At 24.0% G+C, this 13,037-nt stretch overlaps 1 protein-coding gene across 2 annotated transcripts in view; it reads left to right on the forward strand.

Annotated features, from left to right (window-relative positions):
* LOC117172065 (protein MON2 homolog) overlaps positions 1–13,037 on the forward strand; it is a 103,224-nt gene that overhangs the window by 73,665 nt on the left and 16,522 nt on the right. For both annotated transcript variants that reach the window (XM_033359811.1, XM_033359812.1), the window contains exons 18-21: positions 340–502; positions 4,390–4,533; positions 4,617–4,930; positions 12,177–12,361. In XM_033359811.1, coding sequence (XP_033215702.1) covers positions 340–502; positions 4,390–4,533; positions 4,617–4,930; positions 12,177–12,361 — 806 coding nt within the window. The remainder of the gene's footprint in view (positions 1–339; positions 503–4,389; positions 4,534–4,616; positions 4,931–12,176; positions 12,362–13,037) is intronic.

Raw genomic sequence — 13,037 nt, forward strand, 5'->3', positions numbered from 1 at the left:
ATTTCTTATTTTTTCTCTAAACTGTTCTTTTCCTTCCCTTGACCAATCCCCTTTTCCTACACTCTTTACATTTGCTCCCCTTTTACTCATATTGCTATTCCTCTTTAAAATTCATGTTTTATGGAAGAAAATTAATATTGCTTGTCTGAAATAAATAAATTAATTATAAAATTTTAAAAGATCCTATGATAAAAATATTACAAACTTGTATCGCATTAAATACAAAAAATTTCCATTAGTTTCAAGTCCGATATCTTATTATTTCTGGAAATATATCGTCTTATTTTACTTTTAAATTATCGAAGGGTAATACTAAATAATTTCTGTTTTTGAATGTAGGTACACTAGTAACGATTTACAAAAACTGTGTTCGGTTTTGAAAAACGCAGTCGCTGTGCCTGTTCATGGAGAGTCGACGCCCTACATTTTACCTACAATTCCAGACGCTATTCTCACACAACTCCAAGATGGAATTCTCCACTCTATGGAACTTTTACAAAAGGTATCAATCTAATAATTAAGAGACCTCACACTCTTTCCTATATTCTCTTATTTTTCCCCATTTTTAAAAAAGGATTCATATTTTTTTGCTTAAATGCGAACTGAATTAATAAAACCTAATAATAAAATCAAAATATTTTCAGTACAACGTTAATTATTTTCAATTGAAAATTTTTAATTGAAAAAATTCTTTTGCTCAATCTCATCTTATTGGTCAAAAATTCAAGTACTTGGTTGATATTTGAACTTCTCTGTTAAAAATTCATTTCCTAGTTGAAAATTGAACTATTTTGTTAGAAAATAATTTTTAACGATTGTAATTTAATTTTCTGAACTGAAAATTTTACTATTCCACTATTCGGTGAAAATTCAACTATTCGGTTGAAAGTTAAATCACTTTGTTTAAAAATAATTCTATTGGTTCAAAATTTAGCTAGTTTGTTGACAGTTAAAAAAATTTCTTTTTGTTAAATTTATTATTTTGGCTGAAAAATCAATTATTCCATTTTTGGTTTAAAATGTATCGTTTTTAGGTGAAATTTGATTGAAAATTCAACTACTTGGTTCAAAGTTTTACTATTTTGTCAAACTCATTTCTCACTTTCTGTTTTGTAGAAATTTTTGTTTGTTTGAATATTCGTATTTTTTGATACGAGAATTTTTGATTTCGAAAATTCAACTGTTTTTTGTATAGAATTCGTCTTTTTACCTGGAAAATTAAGTAATTTGTTTGAAATAATCTTTTTTATTTTGACTGAAGAATACGCAACTTGTTGAAAATTCATCTGTTTTGTTTGAAAATTTAATTCTTTGCTCGAATTATGTTTTTTTTCTTCAAATATTTTGTTGAAAATTCGTATTTTTTTGGTTAAGATATCAACTATTACATTTTCTTTTGAGAATTCATCTTTTTTTTTTTGTTGAACTTAACTTTATATAACATTAAAAAATGCTGAGCTGAAGTTTCAACTAGTTCGTTAAAATTGTATGTTATTTAAAAAAAATTAAACTATTTCGTTTAATTTTTATCGGTTAAAACTTGATTTTCTTAAATGAAAATTTGACTTCAATTTTTGGTTTGAAATTCAACAATTCGTTTGAAAGTTAGGCACTTTTTTGAAAATTGGTTTTATTAGTTCGATATTCTACAATTTTGTTGAAAATTCATTTTTTTTTCTTGAAAATTAATTCTTTGAGCTGAAAATGTAATTATTTCATTTTTGATTGAAAATTGATAATTTTGCGTTGAAATTCATCTGTTACATTTTGCGTTGAGAATTATTCTTTTTAGGTTGAAGTCAACTTTGCTTAAAATTAAATTTTGTTGATGAAATATGAATTATTTCAGTTTTCGTTTAAGACTCGACTATTTGTTTAAAAATTCAACTATTTTCTTAAAAATTTAGATATTTGATTACAAATTCAACTATTTTGTTGAAAATAAGTCTTTTTTTGCTTGAAAATGTAACTATTTTATTGAATAATCGTCGTTTTTTATAGAAAATTCATACTTTTAGTTCGAAAATTCAAGTGTATTCTAAAATATGTGTTCTTTCGGATCGAAAATTAAGCTATTTGGTTAAATATATATTTTTGTAGGTTAAAAATTCACATCTTTTGCATGAAAATTTAACTTTCTGGTTGAAGATTCAACCATTTTGTTAAATATTCGCTTTTGGATGTAAATCTCACTAGAGATTAATTTTTTCACAGCTAAAAATTTAAAACAAATTGGTTTAGTTAATAAGATCAAAGACTCACTCTCCGTCGACAAAAAATTCATCTTTGTTGGTTAAAAATTCAACTGTTTTGCCTAAAAATTCAACTATTTGTTTGAAAATTTAATTATTTTGTTGAAAGTTCGTTTTTTGTTCTTGAGATCGATTTTTTACCTGAAAATTTATTTCTTCCATTTTTCGTGGATAATGGATAATTTTTATTTGAATATTCAATTGTTTGGTTAAATATTGATCTTTTAGTTTAGGTTCAAAATTCATTTTTTTTTTTGGTTAAAATTTCGTCTCTTTTGTTTAAAGATTCAACTGTTTGGTTGAAACTTTAATTATTTTGTTGAAAGTTCGTTTTTTGTTGCTGAAATTGATTTTTTTCAACTGAAAATTCATTTCTTCCATTTTTCGTTGAAAATGGATTTTTTTAAATTTGAAAATTCAACTATGTGGCTGAATATTGATTGAAAATACTTCTTTCAATGCTGAAAATTCAACCATTTTGTTGCAAAATTAATATATTTTTTTGAAAATTAAATTTTTTTCAAAAATTAATGTTTTTTGTTAAAAAATGTAACTGTTTCGTTCTAAATTATTTTTTTTATATATAAAACTCGTTAGAATTGCATTTTTTCACACTTAATAATTAAAAAAAAAATTTTTTTCTGAAATTTAGGTCAAAAAATATCATTCCGCCGATAAAAAAAACTTTCATATCTTTTATGTGAAAATTCTACGATTTGGTTAAAAATTCGTCTCCTTTGTTTTTAACATTCAACTGCTTGGTTCAAAATTTCATTATTTTGTTGAAAATTCGTTTTTTGTCGCTGAAATCGATTTTTTTCAACTGAAAATTTATTTCTTCCATTTTTCGTTGAAAATGGATTTTTTTATTTGAAAATTCAACCATGTGGCTGAATATTGATCTTTTTAATTTAAAATTCAACTATTTGGTTGAAAATACTTCTTTCAATGCTGAAAATTCAACCATTTGCTTACAAATTTACCTATTTTGTTGCAAAACTAATATTTTTTGTTTGAAAATTAAACTTTTTTTTAAAAATTAATCTTTTTTCTTAAAAAATTTAACTGTTTTGTTCAACGTTCATCTGTTTGTATATAAAACTCGTTAGAATTGCATTTTTTCACAGTTAAAAATTAAAAAAAAAATATTTTTTCAAAAATTTAGGTCAAAAACTATCATTCCATCGATAAAAAAAACTTTCATCTCTTTTATGTGAAAATTCTATGATTTGGCTGAAAATTCGTCTCATTTGTTTTTAACATTCAACTGTTTGGTTGAAAATTTAATTATTTTGTTGAAAATTCGTTTTTTATTACTGAAATCGATTTTTTTTCAACTGAAAATTTATTTCTTCCATTTTTCGTTGAAAATGGATTTTTTTTTTATTTGAAAATTCAATCATGAGGCTGAATATTGATATTTTTAGTTTAAAATTGAACTCTTTGGTTGAAAATACTTCTTTTTATGCTAAAAAACAATCATTTTTTAAAATTCAAATATTTGGTGAAAAATCCAAACTATTTTGTCAAAAATTGATCTTTTTTGTCCAAAAATTTAAGTGTTTCGTTCAACATTTATCTTTGTGGATCAAAAACTCGCTAGAGAGGTATTTTTTACAGGTAAAAATGTATTTGAACCTTTTTCAGGCTAGCAGATAAAAAACTGTTATTTCATCCAAAAAAACTTAAGTTCTTTTATTTAAAAATTCGACCATTTGATAAAAAATACATCTTTTCAGTTTAAAAATTTCTCTCTTTTACTTAAAGGTTCAACCATTTAGTTGTAAATACAATTTTTGGTCTAAAATGAATTTATTTGCTAATGATGCAAATTTTTTGATGAAAATTCAACTATTTGGTTGAAAAATCATCTTTCTTGTCTGAAAATTCATCTTTTTGGGTTTGAAAGTCCACTGTTTTCTAAATTATTTTGCTAAAGATGCAATAGAAATTGAATTTAATATGGTACCAATATGTTAATTTTAATAAAAAGAATTTATTTCTCCATTTTCTCGAAAAATTGCCCAATATCCCCTCTGTTGAGAGAATTTTGAGCCATGAATTCTGAAATAAATAAAATTCTAGAATCCAATAAAGGATCTTTCATCTAAAAAAGTTGTATTTCCTGTTTTTTCAGGAGGCACTTTTGGGACCAGAAAATTTAAAAACAATGATAGGACCCATTTTTCTGCAGCTTCTTTACTTCCTAAAATTGGCTTGCGAAGCACCGACTTATGGAAAAATTGCTACAAAGCAAATTTCGCAAGTCAGAGGGGTATCTGTAAGTTTTCATGAATTATCTTTAGATTTTTTTTTTGTTTTGAAAATTTAAAAAGATAATAGTAAAATGAACCCTTTTTTCAGGCCGACTGGGTGACTATGAACTACGTGCCTTTTGGAGAAAAAGCCTTATCCATGGTAGTAAGTTTGTATCAAAAAACTGCCCACGAATCTCCGGTAATCGAGGGCCAAATTTTGAGGCACATCATAGAAGCACTGCATGTGCCTTTGTCCATGAAATATAGCTGTCCCTCCCAAACGACCTGGAAATTGGCGATTACGAGTCTCCTCGCGATTTTGCATACTGGAATCCCTTTAGCGAGAAAGTACTCGGAACAGTTTCAGAGCATGTGGCCGAAATTAGCGGATACACTGGACGATTTCTTATTTCCTAAAAGGTATTTCCTGAAAAAAATTATTTCTAGTCTCGCATTCCGGCCCCTAAAGTACCCTATTTTCAAGATTTGGCCCATATGGTACCCTATTTGCAGCCCATAATTAAAAAATATATATATATAATTAAATCAAAGCTTCCAAGTGTCTCGGATTTTGAGAAAAATAGCAAAAATGGGAAGTTTCTGTAAGAAGTAAGTATAAAAAATAATCAGAGGTGCCACACAGTTACTGTTAGTCACTTTTTTTCTCAAAGCACATTATTATTTTTTGCATACCCTAAAATCTTTAAAATCCCGAAAAATTTCTCGGAATCTTTAAAAATGCCCTAGAATATTTCAAAAGAATTCAGGATGTTACAGAAATTCAAATTCAAATTGTTAAACTTTTAACAAAAAAAGTCAATTTTGAACCAAATTATTTAATATTTAATCCAAAAACTTTGAAGTTTCTTCAAAAAAGTTTAATTTTCAAATCCCAAATGTAAATTTCCAACAAAAAAGTTAACTTTCAAGCAAAAAAAAAAAAAAAAAGAAACGAATTTTCAACAAAATAATTTCATTTTTGAGACGAATTTTCCTCAAAATAAGTACATTTTTAATTCAAAAATGTGAATTTAAAAAGAAAATTGACTTCCACCATAAAAATACGAATAGTTAAATTTTTAACCAATGAGATTAAACTTAAAAAAAAATTCCACCAAGAAAGAAAAAAAAATGTCAAGCAAATCGTTCAATTTTCAATGCAAAAATATGAATTTTTAACCGAATATTTACATTTTCTTTTAAATTGTTGATTTTTTAACAAAAAAAGTCCATTTTTAACCAAATTATTCAATATTTAATCCAAAAATGTTTAATTTTCCACTCGAAAATGTGAATTAGCAAAAGAAAAAGTTAACTTCTAACATAAAAAAACGAATAGTTAAATTTTCATTTAAAGAGGCCAATAGAGACAAATAGTTTAATTTACTATTAAACTGTTGAATTTTTCACAAAAGAGTCAATTTTGTACCAAATTATTCAATATTTAATCCCCAAAAAATTAAATTTTCTTTAAAAAAGTTTAATTTTCATCTTGAATGTCTAGATTTACAAACAAAAAAATAACTTTTACCAAAAAAAACAACAACAAAAAAATGAATTTTTAACAGAATAGATACATTTTTTATTAAAAAGGTAAATTTTCAAATAAAAGAGATATTTCAGTCAAGAAGGAAAAAATTCCAAGAAAACTGTTAAATTTTCAAGCTAAAAATTTTTTACAAATTTTTTACAATTTTTACTCATTTTCTACAAAATAGTGTTAATTTTAACTTGAAAATGTGAACTTAAAAATAAAGGTTAAATTTCCATTAAAAAGAAAAACGAATTTTCAACAAAATATAGCAATTTTCAACCAACCAGATGAATCTTCAAACAAAAAGCATTTTTCAATCAATGAGGAAGAAAAATCACAAGGAAAGTGTTAAACTTTCAAGCCATAAAGATGAGTTTTCTGCAAAACAGATGATTTTTTAAGTCGAAAATATAAATTCTCAACTAAATAGTTGCAGTTTCTATCAAAAGGTCGAATGTTTCACAAAAAATTCAATTTTAAACCAGATTGTTCAATTTTTAATGCAAAAAGACAAATTTTCTGCAAAAAAGGTAAATTTCCAACTGAAAAATGTGAATTTTCAACAAAAAAATCAAAAAATTAATTTTCAACGAAAATTTTCACGGAATCTTTAAAAATATATTTCAAAAGAATTCTGGACAATACAGAAATGGGTATAGTTATTTTTGCATTTTCTTGAATTCTTTTGAAATATTTCAGGGTATTTTTCAAGATTCCGAGAAATTTTTAATAAATTTTATAGGGTGTCTCTCCTACCTGAAATACATGGAAGTCCTGGATTTGTCAGGGAATTTATGTACCTGGAAAAACCTGGAAATATCAGAAAATTTTTTAGAAGGAATTTTTTAAAGAGCGTGTATATTATTAATTGCAATATAAAAGTGAATAACAATCATTTTTCATTTGTAAAAATGGCTTTGTATGACCGTATTTAACTATTTTATTTTTTGGTTGGAAATTCATAGTTTTTAGCTGAAAATTTGTGTGGTTTGTTAGAAATTCAACAGTTTTCTTCCAAATTTTTCGTTCAGTATTTAATCTTTTTTAGTATGAAAATTCAATTACTTGGTTAAAATTTAAATTCTGTTAATTTTTTCGTTGAAAATTCATAGTTTTAATTTAAAGTTCAGCTCTTTGGTTGAAAAATAAGTTGCTTTGTTCAAAATAAATTTTTTTTTAAATTAATTAATCTCTTTTGTTAATCATTCATTTTTAAACTAAAAATGTAACTATTTAATTTTTGGTTAAAAAAACATTTTCCTTATTCGAAACTTCGTCTTTTTTGGTAGGAATTAATATTCTTGTTGGATATTAATCTTTTTGCTTGAAAATTGTATTAATCAAGTTAAAAATTCATCGGTTTTTTGGAAAATGTAACAATTTTGTTTAAATTTAGTTGTTTTTTTAAATGAAAATCATTATTTTTTATATTTGAAAATTAAACTAATTCAATAGAATATATAGAATAGAATATTAAACTAATTCAATAGAATATTTCATCATTTTAATTGAGAGTTTATCTCTTTGGATGAAAAATAAGCTGTTTTTTTTTAAATTAGATTTTTTTGTTGAAAATTACTTAATTAATCTTTTTGATTGAACATTAATCTTAAAACTAAAAATTTAACTATTTAATTTTTTGATAAAAAATTATTTTTCTTAATCGATTCTTCGTTTTTTTTTTTGGTAGGAATTCATATTCTTGGTTGGAAAATAATATTTTTCCTTGAAAATTGTATTAATCAAGTTAAAAATTCAGCATTTTCGTTGAAATTTCATCAGTTTGTTTGAAAATGTATCTATTTTCTTAAAATTTAGTTGTTTTTTCATGAAAATTACTTTTTTTTATATTGAAAATTGAACTAATTCAACAGAATATTTCGTCATTTTATTTGAAAATTCATCTCTTTTGTTAAACATGAATCTTTTTAACATAAAATTTAATGATTCAATTTTGGGTTGATAATTTAAATTTTTTAATTTAAAATATTTGCATTCGTTGACGATTCGTATTTTCTGGGAGAAATTAATCTTATTGGTTTAAAATTCATCTTTCTTGTTGAAAAATCAAGTAATTTAGATAAAAATTCATCATTTTAGTTGAAAATTAATCTTTTTTATTTAAAATTCTACTTTTCTAGTTGAAAATTCATTATTTTAGTTTAAAACTCATTAGTTTGGTTGAAAATTAATTTATTAGCTCATAATGTAACTATTTAATTCTTGGTTAGTAATTAATTTTTTTTTAATTCAAAATTCAACTATTTGGGTGAATATTTCTATTTTTTAATTGAAAACTGAACTATTTTTTAAAAATTCGTATATTTTGTTGAAAGATCGTCTTTTTTGTTAGGATATTAATCTAATTGTTTGAAAATTAATTTTTTTGGCCAAAAATTCGTCTTCTTGATGTAAAATAAAAGTACTTTGGTGACAGTTAAACTCTTTTATTGAAAATTTATCATAATCGAAAATTAATATGATTTAATTCCAAATAAAACTGGTTAAAAATTAATCTTTTTAATTGAAAATTCAACTATTCGCTGGAAAATTTTTCTTTTTTAGTTGAAAATTCGTTTTGTTTGTTGAATAATCGTTTTTTAGTATAATATTAATCTTCTCGTTTGAAAACTAAACTTTTTGGTTTAAATTTCAAGTATTTTAGTTATATATTAATAATTTAAGTTCATGATTAATTTTTTTTGTTCGAAAATACTTCTGAGGTGAAAGATTCATTCTTTTTAAAAAATTCCAATTGAAGATTCATGATTTTTTTTAAAATTTGGTTTTTCTTTTAGTAGAAAAGTAATTTTCTTAACTGAAAATTAAACCATTCCATTTTTGGAATATATTTAAGAATAGTAGTCCGTATTTGGAATATTTTTTAGGGCATTTTTTATATTAATTTCATTAATTTGAATGATTTTCAGAGCGTTTGAAATATTTTAGGATAAAGAATTTTCTAGATTTTCGGAAGATATGGACGGATTTTACAGGACCACTAAGGTTATAAGACATTTAAAAATATTACACAGGATTTTACAAGGTTTCCAAGACTTTCAATGATTTTAAGAGATTACAAAGATCTTAATGTATTTTAATTCTTCTAAATTCAATGGATTTTAAAACTTTTTATTTATTTGATCCTGATGATAAATTGATAAAATTATTAAAGAATTTGAAATATTTTAAGGTATTCTTTTCAAACACCTTGGCTTTTTTAAGAGTTTTAGAAAAATTTTGAAGCATTTCAAAAGATTTTAAACGATTTAAAATATTTAAGTTTATTTTAGAAGATTAGAAGTAATTTTTAATTTATTTTAGTAATTTAATAGGATTTCAAAGCATTTGCAATATTGCTGGGTATCATGAAATTTTCTTAGTCCAGAATTTTTTTATTTATTTCAATAGTCTGAAGGGATTTCAATGAATATGAAATATTTTAGGATATTTTAAAACAATCGAAGGGATTTTCAAGAGATTAAAAACATTTAAGGGATTTCCAAGGATTTTAATAATTTATAGGATTTTAAGGGTTTGTATGGGAAAGGGCTTAATGGTGTAATAATAAAATAATAATATTTAAATGGATTTCCAAGAATTTATTCACAAAAAGTGATGGATTTTCTTGGGTTTCAAGGATGTGAAAAGATTTGCAAATATTTTTTTGCATTTCATTTGGAACTCGCCCTGACTTCTTATTAATTTGTCCTGTATCTTTTAAAAAAATTAATTCTTCTAAATTCATGCAATTCTCCTCAATTCAATGAATTTTTTTCTTATTTATTTTTGATTTTTAATTGATTGCTTTTTAAATTCAGCTTGATTTTTCTTCTGAATTTCATCCAGTTCTTTGTTTTGCCTTAATATTCTCTTAATTCACTCAAATTTTAGTATAACCAATGGCATTTTGTCGATTAAAAAAATTTACCAATTCTTTTGAATTCTTTTGATTTTAACAAGAATTTTTTTGTAGTCATTGGTCACTTTTTGGATGGAAAATTAGTAGGATTTCAAAGATTTAAAAAGATTTAAATTTTTGTTTTGGAATTCACTCTGAATTCTTTTCAATTCTTTTAAATTCTCTTGAATTCTTATAAATTTACTCGATTCAACTCGCTTCAATGGATTTATTTGAATTTTTAGAAGGTTTTTTTCATGGATTCTGAAGTATTTTCAGCAAATCTTGAATTCTCATGCATCTCATCAAATTCTTTTGAATTCCCTTGAATTTTTCTAGGCTAATTTTAAAGTTACTGAATTCAATTAAGTTGTTTCATATTTCGAAATTGTTTTCATTTCATTTGATTTTTTTTCAATCACCTTGAATTTTCATGAATTTCAGTGAATCCTTCTCGCAACTTAAAATTTCTTTAAATTCGTTTTAATTTTACGGAAATTAATGACATTTTTTTAGTTAAAAAAATGTCAATTCTTTTGAATTCTTTTGAATTAAACAGGAATTTTTTTGTAATTATTAGTCACTTTTTGGAGTAGAAATTAGCAGGGTTTTGAAGACTTGAAAACATTTAAATTTTGGTTGTGGAATTAATTCTGAATCCTTTTAAATTCTCTTGAATTCTTCTAAATTTACTCGATTCTACTCAATTCAATGGATTTATTTGAATTTTAGTTAAAAATTCATAAGTTTGGTTACAAATTTATCTCTTTAACTGGAAACCGTTTTAGTTGAAAATATTGTCTTTTTTAACAGAAAAATCAACTAGTTCGTTTAAAATTCACGTTTTTGTTTTAAATAAACGACTTTTTCGATATAAAATCTGCTTTTTTAGTAGAAAATTATTTTTCTCTATGTGTGTTAATCTCATTGTTTTAAAATCCTTCCTTTGGTTGAAAATTAAAATATTCTAGTTGAATATTTATCATTGTAACTGAAAATTAATTTTTTAGGTAATAAATAAATTAATTTGGTTAAAAAAACTCTGTTTTTGACAATTAATTTTTTATTGAAGATTCATCATTTGAATCAAAAATATTTTTTTTATGTAATATTAGCTGTTTGATTAAAAACTTTTATTTCCTTTGGATAAAGAAGAATTTTTTTCCGAAATTTGCACTATTTTATTGAAAATTTGTTCCTTTCTTGGTTGAAAATATATATTTTTTTAAACTGAAAGTACTATTCCAGTTGAATATTCCATAATTTTTGTTGAAAATTCATTTTTTTGGTTGAACACTCCTCTTTGACTAATTTAATTATTAAATTTTTGTTGAAAAATAATCTTTTTTAGTTGAAAATTCATCTTTTTTTATTGAACATTGATTTTCAAAACATACAACATAGTTATTCAAGATCGGGTTGACAATTTATCTGTTTCGGCAAAAATTAATTTTTGTTTGTTTGATAATTCAACTATTTAAGTTGAAGATTCATTGTTTTAGTTGAAAATTACTATTTTTTTTTTAGTTAAAAATTCTTCTTGTAACTTAAAATTTCTTTAAATTCATTTAAATTTTACGAAAATCAATTGAATTTCTTTGATTTAAATTTTTTTTCCAATTCTGTTGAATTCTTTTAAATTTTTTCACTCTGAATTCTTTTAAATTGTTTGAAATTCTCTTGAATTCTTCTAAATTTACCCAATTCTACGCAATTCAAGGAATTTATTTGAATTTTTAGAAGTTTTTATTCAATGGTACTGAAGTATTTTAAGCAAACCTTGAATTCTATTGTATCTCATAAAATTCTTTTGAATTCAGGTAAATTTTTCTAAGCTCATTTCAAATTTACTGAATTCAATTAAGTTTATTCACACTTTTAAATTGTTTTCAATTCATTTGATTTTTTTTAACTTCACCATGAATTTCCTTGAATATTATCGAATTCTTCTCGTTTGTCTTAAATTTCTTTAAATCCATTCCAATTTTACGGAAATCAATGGGATTTCTTTGATTTTCAAGAATGTTTTTCAACTCATTTGAAATCTTTTGAGTTTATCCTGAATGTTGTATCATTTGAGCGCAAAAAATTATCCTATGAGCGTGAGACAAAGTGCCCTTTAGACCCAATATTTTATCCCATAGGGACAGTGAGGCCTGTTATTATTTTAAAAAGGTTATTTTAAAGAAGAGAAAATTTAATCGTGTTCTGTTTATGAAATCGATTTCCAGTGCTCTAAACACGGAGAGAGGCGTGGAGGAAATTCAAGCAGACGAAGCTGTAGATTGTCAAGTAATGGAACTTCTTCGAGACGAAGTTTTGCCTCATTCTCAACACATTCCGCATCAATTTATTCTTCGAGTCGTTATGCTTCTCAATAAAGGATCCATCCATTCAGCCACGGCGACAAATATAGGTAAAAATATTTATCAACATTAAGGGCATGTCTAGAAACTATTTAAATAATTTTTTAAGGGGTTGAGGGGCGGCAAAAACTACTGAAAATCTTCAGATTTTTTTTAAATTTTCGAAATTCCTTGTAATTTTTTAAATGCGTAGAAATCTCGTTAAATAAACTTTGTTTTATTCCCTAAAATTCTTAAGAATCTCACTGAATTTCTTCAAAATACATTTAAATATTGAGAAATCGTAAAAATGTAATAAATTCAATTGAAATCATTTGAAATCCCTTGAATATAAATCAAGTTAAATGTGTGAAATTTCAGAGCCACCTTATTTTTTCTTGAAATTTAGTTTATATTCCAAAGTTGTCTAGAAATTCCGTAAAATCCAAAATAAAAAATTGTTTAGGAAGTTTAAAAATAACTTCAAATATTTAACATCCTTTAAAGATAAAATTTATTTTACTCATTGATATTTATTTGAAAACGTTTAAATCTATTAAAATTTGTAAAAATTGTTTGAAATCAATTGATTATAAATAAAATTTCAAATATCTAAAAATCCTTCAAATTTACTTCAATCTTTGGAAATCGTAAATACGTACTAAAATAATAAAAAATCATTTGAAATTTCTCGAATATAAATTCAATTAAGCACGCTTATTTAAGTTTTCTAAAAAAAAAGTACTT

The sequence above is a fragment of the Belonocnema kinseyi genome, chromosome 4 (assembly GCF_010883055.1).
Source record: "Belonocnema kinseyi isolate 2016_QV_RU_SX_M_011 chromosome 4, B_treatae_v1, whole genome shotgun sequence".
Classification (NCBI taxonomy): domain Eukaryota; kingdom Metazoa; phylum Arthropoda; class Insecta; order Hymenoptera; family Cynipidae; genus Belonocnema; species Belonocnema kinseyi.